The sequence below is a fragment of the Gopherus flavomarginatus genome, chromosome 3 (assembly GCF_025201925.1).
Source record: "Gopherus flavomarginatus isolate rGopFla2 chromosome 3, rGopFla2.mat.asm, whole genome shotgun sequence".
In the NCBI taxonomy this organism is placed as follows: Eukaryota; Metazoa; Chordata; order Testudines; family Testudinidae; genus Gopherus; species Gopherus flavomarginatus.
In genome coordinates this window covers 196644046-196657057 of record NC_066619.1, presented here as the reverse complement: position 1 = coordinate 196657057, position 13012 = coordinate 196644046, and the positions used below count along the sequence as shown (strand labels likewise).

Sequence of the window (13012 nt, the reverse complement as noted above, 5' to 3'; positions counted from 1 at the left end):
AGTGGGCGTACAGGTGGTAGAAGGTGACCAGCTGTGTGTGCCTGCAGAGTGCAAGTACATGTCCCCATATTTACACGTGCACAAATGAGGCTCTTTGGAAAAGGCTCTTTGGAAAATTTACTGTCTCCATTCTGTTCCCTTCTTTCTCTCTCCCTATGTTTAGAACCTGCTTTCTAGTTCTAAGTGCGGGTTACATTGAAGTTCGTGTCTGGAGAACTGGAACAGATCTCTCCAAACCGGCCTCTGTCACTGCACGTTCCAGGAAAACGGAGCCAATATCAGCGGAGGCTGAGTTGCTTTCAAATAAAAAATGTTGTTCCGATTGTTCTCTGATCTGTACTCACATGGGCTGCTATCAGGGTTCATTCTGGATACTCCTCTGATTCAATGTGCATGTGTGAGGCTATTGGCAGGGTTATTGAAGTGTGTTATCTGGTGTTTTCAGCAGGCAGATGATACCCAGTTTGATGTGTGACTCAGACAGTGCAGATGATTTCATTCACCAACATCTGGTAGAGTCTGGGGCATGAATGTTAAGATGATTATAGCTCAATCCACACAACACTGAAGTGATGAGGATAGGCTGGGGGAAGCAACTAGAACAGATGGCACAGACAATACTGTCCCCTTTGTGTATGTTTCTCTGCCACTGGTCACCTGAGTTTGCAACTTAGGGCTGTTGTTAGGCCTCCAGTTGCTTTAGATAATCATAACATACAGTGGCCAGGATAGCTTTATTCCTGCTGCTTCTAGTAAAGAGTTTATAACATAGAAACATAGACTTTAAAGTCAGAAGGGACCATTATGATCATCTAGTCTGACCTTCTGCACAATGCAGGCCACAGAATCTCACCCATCCACTTCTATAACAACCCCCTAACCTTGTAATAAGATTACTGCAATGAGCTCTGCATGGGGCAGAATGGCAATGTCTGCTCCTTACCTGCTGTATTTCACCAGGATCACATGTCACCAGTGCGCTGTGGTTTGTGCTGGCTGCCTGTTGCTTCATGATTGGAATTTAGGGTGTAATTGTTTTTTTTAACCTATAAAGCCCTCACTGGGTTGGGGTCAGTCTACCTTAGAGACTACCTCTTTCCCATTTAATATTGCCACAGCTGCAGAGAACAGAGGGTATACAAGCTGGATTTCCCTCAGTTATTAGAGAGGAAACTGCTAGCACTGCATTTTCCATGAGAGCCCTGAGACCTTCCCTTCCGCACTTTGTTCCAAAGTAGCCCAGACCTGTTGACGGCATCTGCAAAATAGCTCATCTCTCGGCCAGGTTGTAAAGACTATCTCTTTGAGGGATTTTGGGAGCATTTGGGTAGGATGGAGTTTGCTGGGATGATGTTTGTTTGAATTTAATTAAGCAGCCAGTAACATAAAGAGCAGTTGTGGTAACTGCTAGGTATTGGGAAGCAAACAGAAAATAGGATCATTCATTCCTCCTCATGGGTGATATGCTGGCAAAAGACAAATAATGCTTCAGTGACCTTCCCATTAATGAAGCTGAAAGTGGTCTTTTCTTTTTTTAATAAGTGTGTGATAAATGGTCACTGCTGCTGCCAAAATAACAAGTAATAAAGGGCTTTAATAGGTACAAGTGGCATTTAATTAAATAACTTATGATATTCGTACAGGGAAATAGGAGAAATGAAGGTTTGGATGGAACTTCTGTAACAGCGCTGCAAAAACAGCCCCTGAGCGCAGCAAGTTGCATCACTGTAAAGTGCCAGTGTAAACAGTGCACCAGCACTGGAAGCTGCATTCCCAGCACTGGGAGCTACGCTCCTCAAGGTGTGTTGTTGTTTTTTTTTTTTTTTTTTAACAGTGCTGGAAGAGAGCTCTCACAGCACTGCGCCGTGACCACACAAGGCATGTTAAAGTGCTGCCACGTTGCCAGTGTAGACTAGCCCTAAGTCAGGAAAGTAATTAGACAACCACACATGGCGTGTGGTAAATATTAAGGCTCGTTGTTAGTTCAGGAAGAAATGGAGGCTTTTATCGATATTGGATTCCTGTAGGGTTCTCTGCTAGCTACAAAGCAATTTAATAATGTTGCATTCAGGATGTTACATGTCTGATTTGAGGAGGCACTTCAGTTATAACCCCTTATTTTCAGGCATTTACTGTTTCTGAAAAAAATAATTTTCCTCTGAAATTTCTCATACTTTCCAAATATTTGTAAAGTTTGATGAAATTCCATTTGGATCTATGTGAGATACCCAAGCAGGAAATATTGGTTAAGAAACTTTTCAAAGAAATTTTTTTACTAAAATGATTTTATAAATCAAAATAACATTTTATAAAGCTCAGAATTGGTGAGGACTAAGTTCTTAATCAGAAGTAGTGCCTATAACATGTTTGAAGAACTGTGAGAGTTGCAGTGACGCACTGCCGAGATTTACATCTGACAACTCACTATCTTCAGAGTTTGCCAAAAAGATAGCCAAAGCAAGAAATGATAGCAGCGTATAAACAATAACGTTCAGTCTGCTGTGAGGAGAAGGGAAAATGGTTGCTCTCATTGATCAAAGGTGATGAATAGTGCATTTAAGCTGCGGTGAAGGAGAAAGGTTTGGAATAAATAGTGCAGAGCTGTGAAATTAGAATAAAATCAGTCTGGCTGTGGGACGTGCTTGGCAGGGAAGCAGTGGAGTTACCATCTATGAAAATCTTCCAGTCAAGACTTTATTTTACTTCTTCTGTGAATAGCAAATATCCATCCCCAGAGGATGTCAATCTAGTGCTTTTCACCAGTATTGAAGTTACTGTAAAAATATATATATATAGAAAGTCAACACTTAATGATGAGATCCTGAGGTAGGGATGTTTTGGGAGTACAGTGATCCTGGCATTGTGCTGGAGATGGGTTTCACCGGCCCCTTCCAGCCCAAGTGATTGTGTGGAATTACTGTAGGTCTGTTCCTTTCTTTTTAAAATGCTGACCTGTAAAGTAATACTTCAGAAACTGCTTCTGATCACTGAGTATTTCTATTTCACTATTAAGAGCAAACACGGTCCATGGGCATGATGCTCAATGTATTGACCAAATAGTTATTTTAAAACTGTATGGACTATGGGCCTGTTTCTCATTTACAGCATTACACCATTTTGGCAGTGTAAAGAGACACATTTTTAGTCTCATAGACTTAAGGTCAGAAGGGACCATTATGATCATCTAGTCCTTTTGTACTGCCAGAGTGAAGTAAAGTGGCCTTAGGGCTTGCTACACAGGATGTTACTTCATGGTAAGCCAGGGTGTGAATCTACAGCACGCCAACTGGCCATGCAACAACATTCGGTGTGGACATTGCTACGGCACAGAGCAAGTCCTGGAGTGCAGCTGGGAGTACTGTAGTAAGACAATCTGCCCTCCACAACTTTCAGTGCACTGTAGCTGTGTCCATACAGGATGTTACTGCGCGTCAAGCTAGTGTGTTGTAGATTCACACCCTGGCTTGCCACACAGTAACTTGCTGGGTAGACAAGCCTTTAGTGCAAATGAGAATCAGGACCTTTGTTTGTTTTTTGCTTTTTATGCTTGTTCCTTTTTTTTTTTAAACTTACAGGTGACAAAAATCCAAAATAAATACTCTTCAGAAAAATAAGGCACAGACTGTCTTGATTTTGTGAACATATTCTACAAGTAAATGGTAAAATCTTAATAAATGGCAATGAGTGGCTGTGTACTTTTTGCTTCCCAAACAGATGGAATTGATTACGTGGGCATCAGCAGGAATCTGGACTTTGCTCCTGGAATCAAGATGCAGGTGTTCCGAGTGACTATCCTCGACGACCTGGGGCAGCCTGTTTTGGAGGGTCCAGAGAAGTTTGAGCTGGTTCCCCGTATGCGCATGAGCACAGTGCTTGGGGTGCCTAGCAAAACTACTATCTTCATCAATGACAGCATTACTGACTGTAAGTGTAAAGCAAGCAGCTTTTTAAAATTTTTTAGTACTTAAAGTGCACACACAAGATCCAGGAAATCTTCTGGCAATAGTGTTAGCTGTTACATGTATAATTATGTACTGCCGTTCATTATAGTGAAATTCTGCCTTAACTGACATGATGGAAAATGGACGCCATGCACAAGATGAAGTAAGTCTGTAGCACAGCTCATCTGTGGTCCATACTCCAGCCTGTTCACTGGGTCACTATGTGCTTGAAGATGGTGGTTTTGGACAAGTATATATGGCTCATGTTGCCCTTCTAGAGTTACCTGTAAGTTCATTCACTGGGGCCTGCTGCACTTGAGTGAATTTGGTCATTAAATAAATGTTTGTGTCAATGGTGCTGAGGCCTTCAGTACGAAACTGTAAAAGTGGTGAGTTATCCAGCTACATTGTTGGTATAAGAGTTTTTGGACCATAAAATTCAAAGGAGGTTTCGCACATAATTGTACAAATCTTGATGCTTAAAGGCAGCTCTATCAAATGACATGTAGTGCCTCTTTTGTTAGGAATAAGACTACTTCACTGACTTGCATTGCTCACAATGAGATAACAAACGGAAAATTCATACATTTAATAATCTGCACAATGCCTTTCAGAGCACTTGGCTACTTGATAAGTAACCAGGTATAATCACCTGGGGTCTCAAATTTCTGCGGATTAATTTTAATAAATAAATGAAGTTACATAGTTCTAGGCCAGTTTGGTCTTTAAACATGCTCTTCGAAGTTTAGTTCCAATCTTACGCTGTGTAAATTTGCAACCACCAGGCCCAACCCTGTATCTTTTTGAAGCTTTGACACTGACTTCAGAGGGTGCTGCTCAATTCCTTTTGCATGAATTCCATGCCTAAATCTCAGAATGGAAAAGACGCCTTAGTAAATACTTACCAAAAATAATCCCATCATTCAGAAACCGATTAGATGAAAATACACCAAATTTTCAGCTGCTGGGTTGGTTTGGGGTTGCTTTTTTTGGAAGAAAGGCAGTGAGGTCAGTAGAGTCTAAGGGCTTGTCTAGAAGGTGTGTTACTTCACACCAGAGGAGTGTACATTCTAGTGTGTCATGCACTGACTGACCCATGTGGAGCTTGCTGGTGTGAACTAGAAATTCCCTGGTCAAGTGAGCATCAGTATAGTAGTGTATGAAATAGACTATATTAATGTGCACCAGCAAGGTCCATATGGGCCAGTCAGTGCACTGCATGCTAATGTGGACTAATGTTTACACAGCTCTGGTGGAGACTAGTGTTCTGTGTAGACAGCAGGATAAGATGAGCAGGATAAGAATAAACTGGGTCAGTGGCTGAGTCAATACAGATTGAAAGTGTTTTAATTCTTCAGGAGTTAAAATCTGTATTATTTCAAAAGCACTTGTTGAGCTGAACCCCTTTTGATTGCTGTAGATGGCCATGAGGAGAAATGGGTACATGTCCTAAATTTTTCTTCCAGAATGTAACCAGCATCCTCTGTCCATATGTCATGGGCATTCTTATCATGTGGACTTTACAATGAAATGTGTAAAGTCTTCTGTTTTCAGTACCCAAAGTCCAGTTCAAGAAACCATGGTACACAGTGAATGAAAAAGATGGACAGTTAGTGGCTGTCATTTATCGTAGTGGTGATATTAACCATAAATCTACCATCCGTTGCTACACTTGCCAAGGTTCTGCTCAAGTCATGATGGACTACGAGGAGCGACCAAATGCAGATGACTCTGTACTGGTGTTTCTCCCAGGTAAAATCTCTCCCGTGAGAACTGGAGATCCTCAGAAGGAATAGTTACTCTCACTGCTTTTGAGGAAAAGACTCATCTGCTGATGAATAAAAGCTAAGCGCCTAGGACATTTTGGGCAGAATCTCAATGTAAATAATGCCAACTGGCTATTAAGTCACAAGCTGCAGCAGCACAGGCTTTCAGCAGAGCTCTGTACCCACAGCTTCAGTCTTCAGCATTTTCAAATATTTTATATCCAAAAATGGGGAAGGAAGGGAAATCAAACTAGGTAAGTGAGTTTCCCCTGCTGTCCTTCTGAAGCAGAGTATGTATACAGAAAACATGAGGGTAAGAGAGATCTGATGCTTTCAGTGGGAGCACAGCGCGATTATTGGCAAGCAGCTTTCTTCAGGGCTGCACCTAAACACCACAGGACCCATCCATGAGGATCCCGGTTTTATCTTTTTTTTTTTTTTTTTTTTTAAAGACACTCTTAATTTTCCGACAAAATGAGTTTTACCTGGTCAGTGATCTCCTTCACTGCTTGTAACTATGGCTTTCTGTCCTAGTTCTCAGTGGATATCTTTTTGTCTCTCAAAGTATATTTTAACACTGATGAAAGGTGTTAATGGGAATTAACAGCCCAGGAGACAGAATTTTCTATTGACCAAAGAGCTTTTTTTATGCTGCCCCACCAATATACCTCAATCCTAACCATCCTTCTAAGAGTAAGGAGGAGGCTCAGTCTATGTGATCACTCAACCCTTGGTCTCTCAACTGAGTGCTCCTGAGGACACCCATTAGTGCCAGTTGTCATATTGGAAGGTATGAAAACCATACTGAAAATATGCTGAGTGATATCAAACAGAACTAGCAGAAAGGCCTGAGTTACCCTATCCTAGAACTACATTGTTTGCTTCCACTTTTTTGAGATTAGTTGTTTTTTTAAATTAGTTAGGTGCATTTGGTTTTTATCCTGGGTCTTTTGTGCTGCAGTTGATTTGTAAGCACATATGAGGGTGATCATAATGCCTATTTTATCCCCTGTCTGCAGGAGAGATTGAGAAGCCCTGTGTGGTAAATACTGGAGGATGATGCAATTTATGAAGAAGAGCAAGAATTCAGACTAGTGCTTGGAACACCAAAAAGTACCTCAACATTTGGTGCCTCCATTGGGGAGCAAAAAGAGACCCTGATCAAGATTAAGGATGAAGACGACAGTGAGTTTTTAAGCATCTTTGTGTTTGTTGTTAAATATACAGATTCAAAGAAGTACTACAGCAGTAGCTGCAAGATGGAATGTAGGATTTGCTATTCTGGATCAGACTATTGGTCCATCTAGTCCAGTATCCCATTGCCAACGGAGGCCTGTACCAGATGCTTCAAAGGAAGGGACAAGAAACCCTCTAGTTGACATTTATTGAATAACCCATCCCTAAGGGAAGTTTCCTGCTAATCCCAATAGTTTAGAAGTTGGCTTACACCTGAAGCAAGAAGTTTAATCCCTTCAAAGCATTTTGTTGTTTATTGTTATGTATTTACTGCTATGACTCTGAATATTCTCGCTACCCTTATCAATGTCTAACCCATTTTTGTTCCTGCTAAGCTTCTGATATCGACGTTATAGGAATGAGTTCCACAGGCTAGTTGTGCATTGTATGAAGTACTTCCTGCTTATCGGTTTTGAATTTAACACCTTTCAATTTCACTGAATTTCCCTCTGTTCTTGTGTAATGATACATGGTGAATAGCAGTGCTTCTTTGAGTGCTGGTCCCTATGTGTATTCTACTGTAGGAATGCATGCACCCCATGCTTCCAGAGCAAGAGAATTTTGAAAGCAGTGTCTCTTGGTCCACACATGTGCCCTGGATTACTTTGTGCCTCCAACTAAGGAGATCAAGGGCAGTGTGAATTGACCACCTTTCCAGTTCCTTTTCACCACAGCATGGTCTGGGTTGGAACCTCCAGAGTCCAAAGCTTCAGCTTTATTTTTTTATCTGTGAACATATGTTTAAATATCTGCAATTAGTTTTTAGAAGTTGGAGAGTTTTAAAGTTTTATCTGAAAGATTTTAGTGTTAGCCTCTCTGACCTGGGGTGCACCCCCCCAACTGGTACCCTGTTTGAGTACTGGACTATGCTCAGTACTCGGGCCTTCAAAATTTTTGCTTCCTGCCTACAGTACTTCTCAATCAGTGATGACAACCAACACTGCCTGTGCTGCTTTAGGGAAGCCCACGTTGTGACAAGCTGCAGGACCTGCTGGTTGTTCCTCAGTCGTACCTGGGAAGCACTCAGATCTGTAGGAAGCACCTAATGGACAGGCCCATGAGGCTGCAGTTGGACCCAGGGCGAGGGACCCCCACTGTGCATTGGCCTGACTCAGCAAGAAGTGCATCTCCTACCACAAGGTTCAACTCAGAAGCAAGGGAGTCTATCCCCACAGGGTCTTGTCGGGAGAGCAGGGAGCAATCTCATAAACATGAGAGCAAATCCTCCTTGAAATCCACTTCAATAAGTCAGATACAGCTCTTCCTAAGATGAGCAAGTCTCTAAGCTCAGCCCAAGAGAACTTAGGATGGACTAAGTCTCAGAGGCATGACAAGAAAGCCCACAAGTCTAGGGCTCCGTCAGCACCGGATCACAACCCAGCAGCACTGATGCCTCTGGTACCTCCCAAACACAAACCCTGGGATCTGCCAGCACCAATGAAGACCGATCACCAAGAGCATTGGTTACCCACGCTACCATCTTTGTCTTCTATGGCTGTGGCACATTTTATCTCTACTGCAACTCGGACAGACCTAAGAGCCAAGACCCATGCTCTTCCTGAGGAGATCTTCGCTGTCCCAGACCCGGAGTCTCCTATTCCATTGGATCCCTCCCTTTTGAGAGAAGTTCTGACTCCACCTGGAGAGCTGAACTTTCTGAGGGGTCTGTCTCCCATTCCATCTTTTGGCTACAGTTTCCCTCTGGTGGCACCATTTGTACTGGAATCGGATCTGGAATTGGCTTTCTCCTCATCAGAAAATTCTGAGCTGTCCTGTGAATCATTACTCCCTCCTCCAAAGACGCACCTTCCTGGGAAGAAGGTCTGCACCAGCTTGGGACCAACCTCCACCTCATCATCTGCCTCAAAACTATTGCTACACTTTGCCATGGAGACCTCCACAACCTCACTTTGATCCATCCTGTTGGCCATACTGGAGCCTGGGGAACCAGTACTATCCCTCAGAATTGGTCCAGTCTGCTAGGAAGTCACCCCTTCTCTTCCCTTGGAGAAGGCAACTGGACCTGTCCTCAGATCCAGCTGAGGACGAGTATGCACCAGATCCAGAGGTTCCACCAGAACAAACCAGATGAAGCAGTGATTCCAATGTCTCCATCCTCCCCATGATGTTGAATTTTGCGTTCGAACAATAAATGCACCCCTTAGGGAAAAAATGAAATATTGACACTGGTAGGAGCTTTGTTGATGCTCTTACTGGTGAGTTGGCATGCTAGTTTATATGAGAGTAGGGAAACTGAGACAGCAGCAGGGTCTGACACTGGGTTTGAAAAGACCCTGTGTGACTTGTGGTTGCTTTTGGGGTGGGGGGTATATCCTTGTTTGATCTCTGAATCAATAGAATATAGTGACAGACAGGAACTGTCTGGTTATATTGTTAACCTCTAACAAAGTATAGGTAAACACAGACCAATACAATCACTATCTTCTTCCAATTCTCTAACAATACAAGTCTACATTTCAAAGCACTGGTCTGTCTAACGTGGCTTTCTTGACTATTTATAAGGAATGGCCCCAATTACAATTTACATACTTTTCTAATATGTTTTTAAAGGTTGAATTTAGGTCATTTAACCTGCAAGTTGCTTAACCCTTTCAGTCTGAGTCGCACCCTTTTACACAGTCCTATATGTGTACACTCTTGGATAAGAAAGTACAGTGGCCTTATCACAGCCTAACCCCACACACCCCCTTTATTCCTATGGCTACAGGTGTTACTTGCCCACTTCATTTTGAATGGTACCTTATTATGTGTGTTAGCACTTATATTTACCAATCATTCCACCTGCCATTTAGCTGTGATCTCTGATACCTGTCCCAGAGCTGAAGAAGAGCTCTGTATAAGCTCAAAAGGTTGTCTCTGGGCATGTCTACACTACAGCCGGGATTGATGCTCTGAGATCAATCCACCGGCAGTCGATCTAGCAGGTCTAGTGAAAACCCACCAAATCAACAGCAGACCGCTCTGCAGTTGACTCCTTCTTCTACCCCCGATGAGAAGAATAAGTTAAGTTGACGGGAGAGTTTCTCCGATTGACCCCCCGTGGTGTAGACCCTGCGATAACTTGACCTAAGGCATGTTGACTCCAGCTTTGTAGCACAGGTTGACTTACCGCGGTAGTGTAGATATAACCTAAGTCTCTTTAATCAACAGAATTTGGTCCAATAAAAGCTATTACCTCACCCACTTTTTCTCAACCACAGTACTAGTCATTCTCTTTTTAAGAAAAGATACAAAATAGTCAGCCCATTTGTTTGACTTTCCAGGTTAATTTGGCCCATTTTTCTCATGTAAGCTGTCTATTGGCAGTCCATTAATGACTTTTGCACTTGATCCAAATGGAAAAGAATGACTTTTTTTTTCAATTCCCGTACAGAACCAGTGATTAAGTTCTCCAAAATCAAACACAGCATTCAGGAGCCTCAGGAGTCTGGAGAGATTGCAGTTGTAAAGATCCCCATTTTACGTCTGGGTGACAGCTCAAAAATATCTGTTGTGCGAATCCACACAAAAGATGGCTCTGCCATCTCTGGGGAAGACTATAATCCAATGTCTGATGGTAAGGATTGTCATGGAATTATTGAAATGCTAGTTCAGAAAGTTATTGTTCAAATTAATTAAGTATAGCAAGCAGCAACATTATTGGCTTTACATATAATTCCCTAATTCTTTTTAAAAAATGACTCTAGCAATTCATGTATCTTGTATCAGATGAAAGTAGACTCGTGTACTTAGGCTCAGTCATTCAGCAGAACCACTTCAACAGTTTAATGAGCTCATATATTTTAGAGCCTACTCTGAATGTTTGGAACCAACAGAAAAGCCAGAGTGTTCCATTCCAACATAATGTGTCATTTGAACATCCGTGATAGAGCAAACAGTGATTCTGCTGATTAGGAAAAGAGGTTAATTTGTCTTTCTCTAAACCAGACATTGAATTCAAGGAAGCAGAAGCTGAACATATTGTTGAAGTTGAGGTCTTATATGATGGCGTGAGAGAAATGAGAGAAGCATTTACAGTCCACTTGAAACCAGATGAAAATATGGTGGCTGAAACACTGGTAATGATGTTTGCTTGTTTTTAATTTTGCTATGTCTGTTTGGTTTGGTTTGTATGCTTGTTTTTTAAACTCAGTCAATGTTTTAAATATCCCTTTATTCATTAATAACAGATACTTTTAAAATTTAGATTGCAAGTTTTTCAAAATAAATTTCCCTGTGATGATATGTAGTAATTGTAGGGATATTTTGTGAAATATTGACCTCCAGATTTTCAAAGGCCTCCCCCTTCCTACATTCTTTCCCCTCAGGCAGTACACTCTAGTTAGGGCAGTGTGTAGAGTACAGACACTGCATGCCCAGCTAACATGGGTATAAAGAGCATATAGAAGGTGAGGCATGGCTTATGCGAGTAGAGTGCCCTATGCACCTGAACCCCCAACATATATATACTACACAGCTCTCTACGTGTCCAAGCAGTGCCTCCCTTCTGCCTTTCCCTGCCATAGTGAAGGGGTCTGGAGGTGGGAAAAGACTCCAGCAACAAAGAGCTGCTGGAACCTTTCCTCTCTGCCTGACCCTTTCCCTGCTGCCTCTCCTCTAGCAGAGCCTTTCACTGCTGCATGTATCTACACATGTAGTTACTGTGCTCTACATGCTGGCTTAAGTGTAGCTGTAGCCTCAGATTTTCGGTGTGCCTGTTTGGTTGCTTAAATAGCCAACACATGCATGACAGTCCTGTGTTCATTCTTTCACATGGTCAGCTAGGTCCCTAACTGGCTGTGCAGATGCACATGAATTAGATACAAATGCATGTATCAAACTTAGAAAATTGGCCTCAGAAACAGTGAATTCCATGGCCCTGGGAATCCCATAATTTCAATGTGATTGTCAAACGGCCCTAATTCAGATGTGATAGATAGAGGGAGAAAAAGAGGAATGCAGTGATTTCCTCATCTATATGACATTGGTTTCTGCTCTCTGCCTTTATAAAATGCAAATCTTTCTGCAGCAGTCTACTGACTTTGATCTCAGTTACAGACATGGCAAACCATGACAGAGGCTGCTACAATAGTTAGGACCCAGCTTTTAATATTTCCATGTCAGTGCTATGTATTTTCAGCCATCAGACTCCTTGTAAAGGACAATCTGCATGGTGTGGAGGGCTCTGGATGCAACAGACATAGTAGTGTTCTGCAGTGCTGACAGGGAGTTTTGTGGGGTCGTGAGCAGTGTTCCATATCCCTCAGCACTGCAGAGTACGGCTCCATAAAGACACCTTCTGAATCTCCATAGGCAGAGATCTGGGGACAGGACTGAGGTGGGTCTGGGACAAACAGATGATGTGGAGCCACTGGCCATTCCTTTCTACTCCATGGAAGTGCAGAAGGGAAGCACTGTGAGTGTGGGGACTACTGCAGCCCAACGGGTCCTGGTTCCTTGGACTGTATTCTAGAGACTGGATTTGGCTTCAGCTCTTTTTACATCTTCTTGTTTTGTAACTATATTATGACACTTCCTGGGGCTACCTAAGGTTGTGAGGCACCTCACCGCCACCTGCCCTTAGTGCGAGAAAGTCTTGACTGTGCCTTCCGTGGATCAGCTCCCTGAAACCACCAGCCTCTGGCAACACGCACTGCCTTGCAGGCCTCACTCTCTCCATACAGGTTAGCGACAGGCACACACCAACTCCTGAGTCCTCAGAATATTCCCTGTTGTGTCCAGCCCCTTGTCCACTGAATGCTCACAGAGCATTTTTACCAGCTCACTGTGCTCAGTACACCACAGCTTACCTTAGAACACAGCTCTGCTGAACACTCAGCACTTTAGATACATTTATAGTGAGAACAAGACTAAGTTAATTATCAAAGGACAGAGATTTGAGAGATAATGAGTAAGAATATTGGAAACAAATGGTTATATAGCAAACAAAATCATAACACGCTTCCTAGAGACTAAGCTTAATTAACAACCTTATCCTTCTGTCTATACTAGCTTATCTCACTCAAAGTTCTCTCCAGTATTTTCAGCCAAGTCTGGTTGAGATCCCTT

At 42.5% G+C, this 13012-nt stretch overlaps 1 protein-coding gene across 1 annotated transcript in view; it reads left to right on the top strand.

Moving 5' to 3' along the window:
* FREM3 (FRAS1 related extracellular matrix 3) overlaps positions 1-13012 on the top strand; it is a 71507-nt gene that overhangs the window by 42039 nt on the left and 16456 nt on the right. The window contains 7 exon segments of the mRNA XM_050945492.1: positions 178-312; positions 3715-3924; positions 5496-5693; positions 6727-6752; positions 6754-6892; positions 10338-10520; positions 10892-11022. Coding sequence (XP_050801449.1) covers positions 178-312; positions 3715-3924; positions 5496-5693; positions 6727-6752; positions 6754-6892; positions 10338-10520; positions 10892-11022 — 1022 coding nt within the window.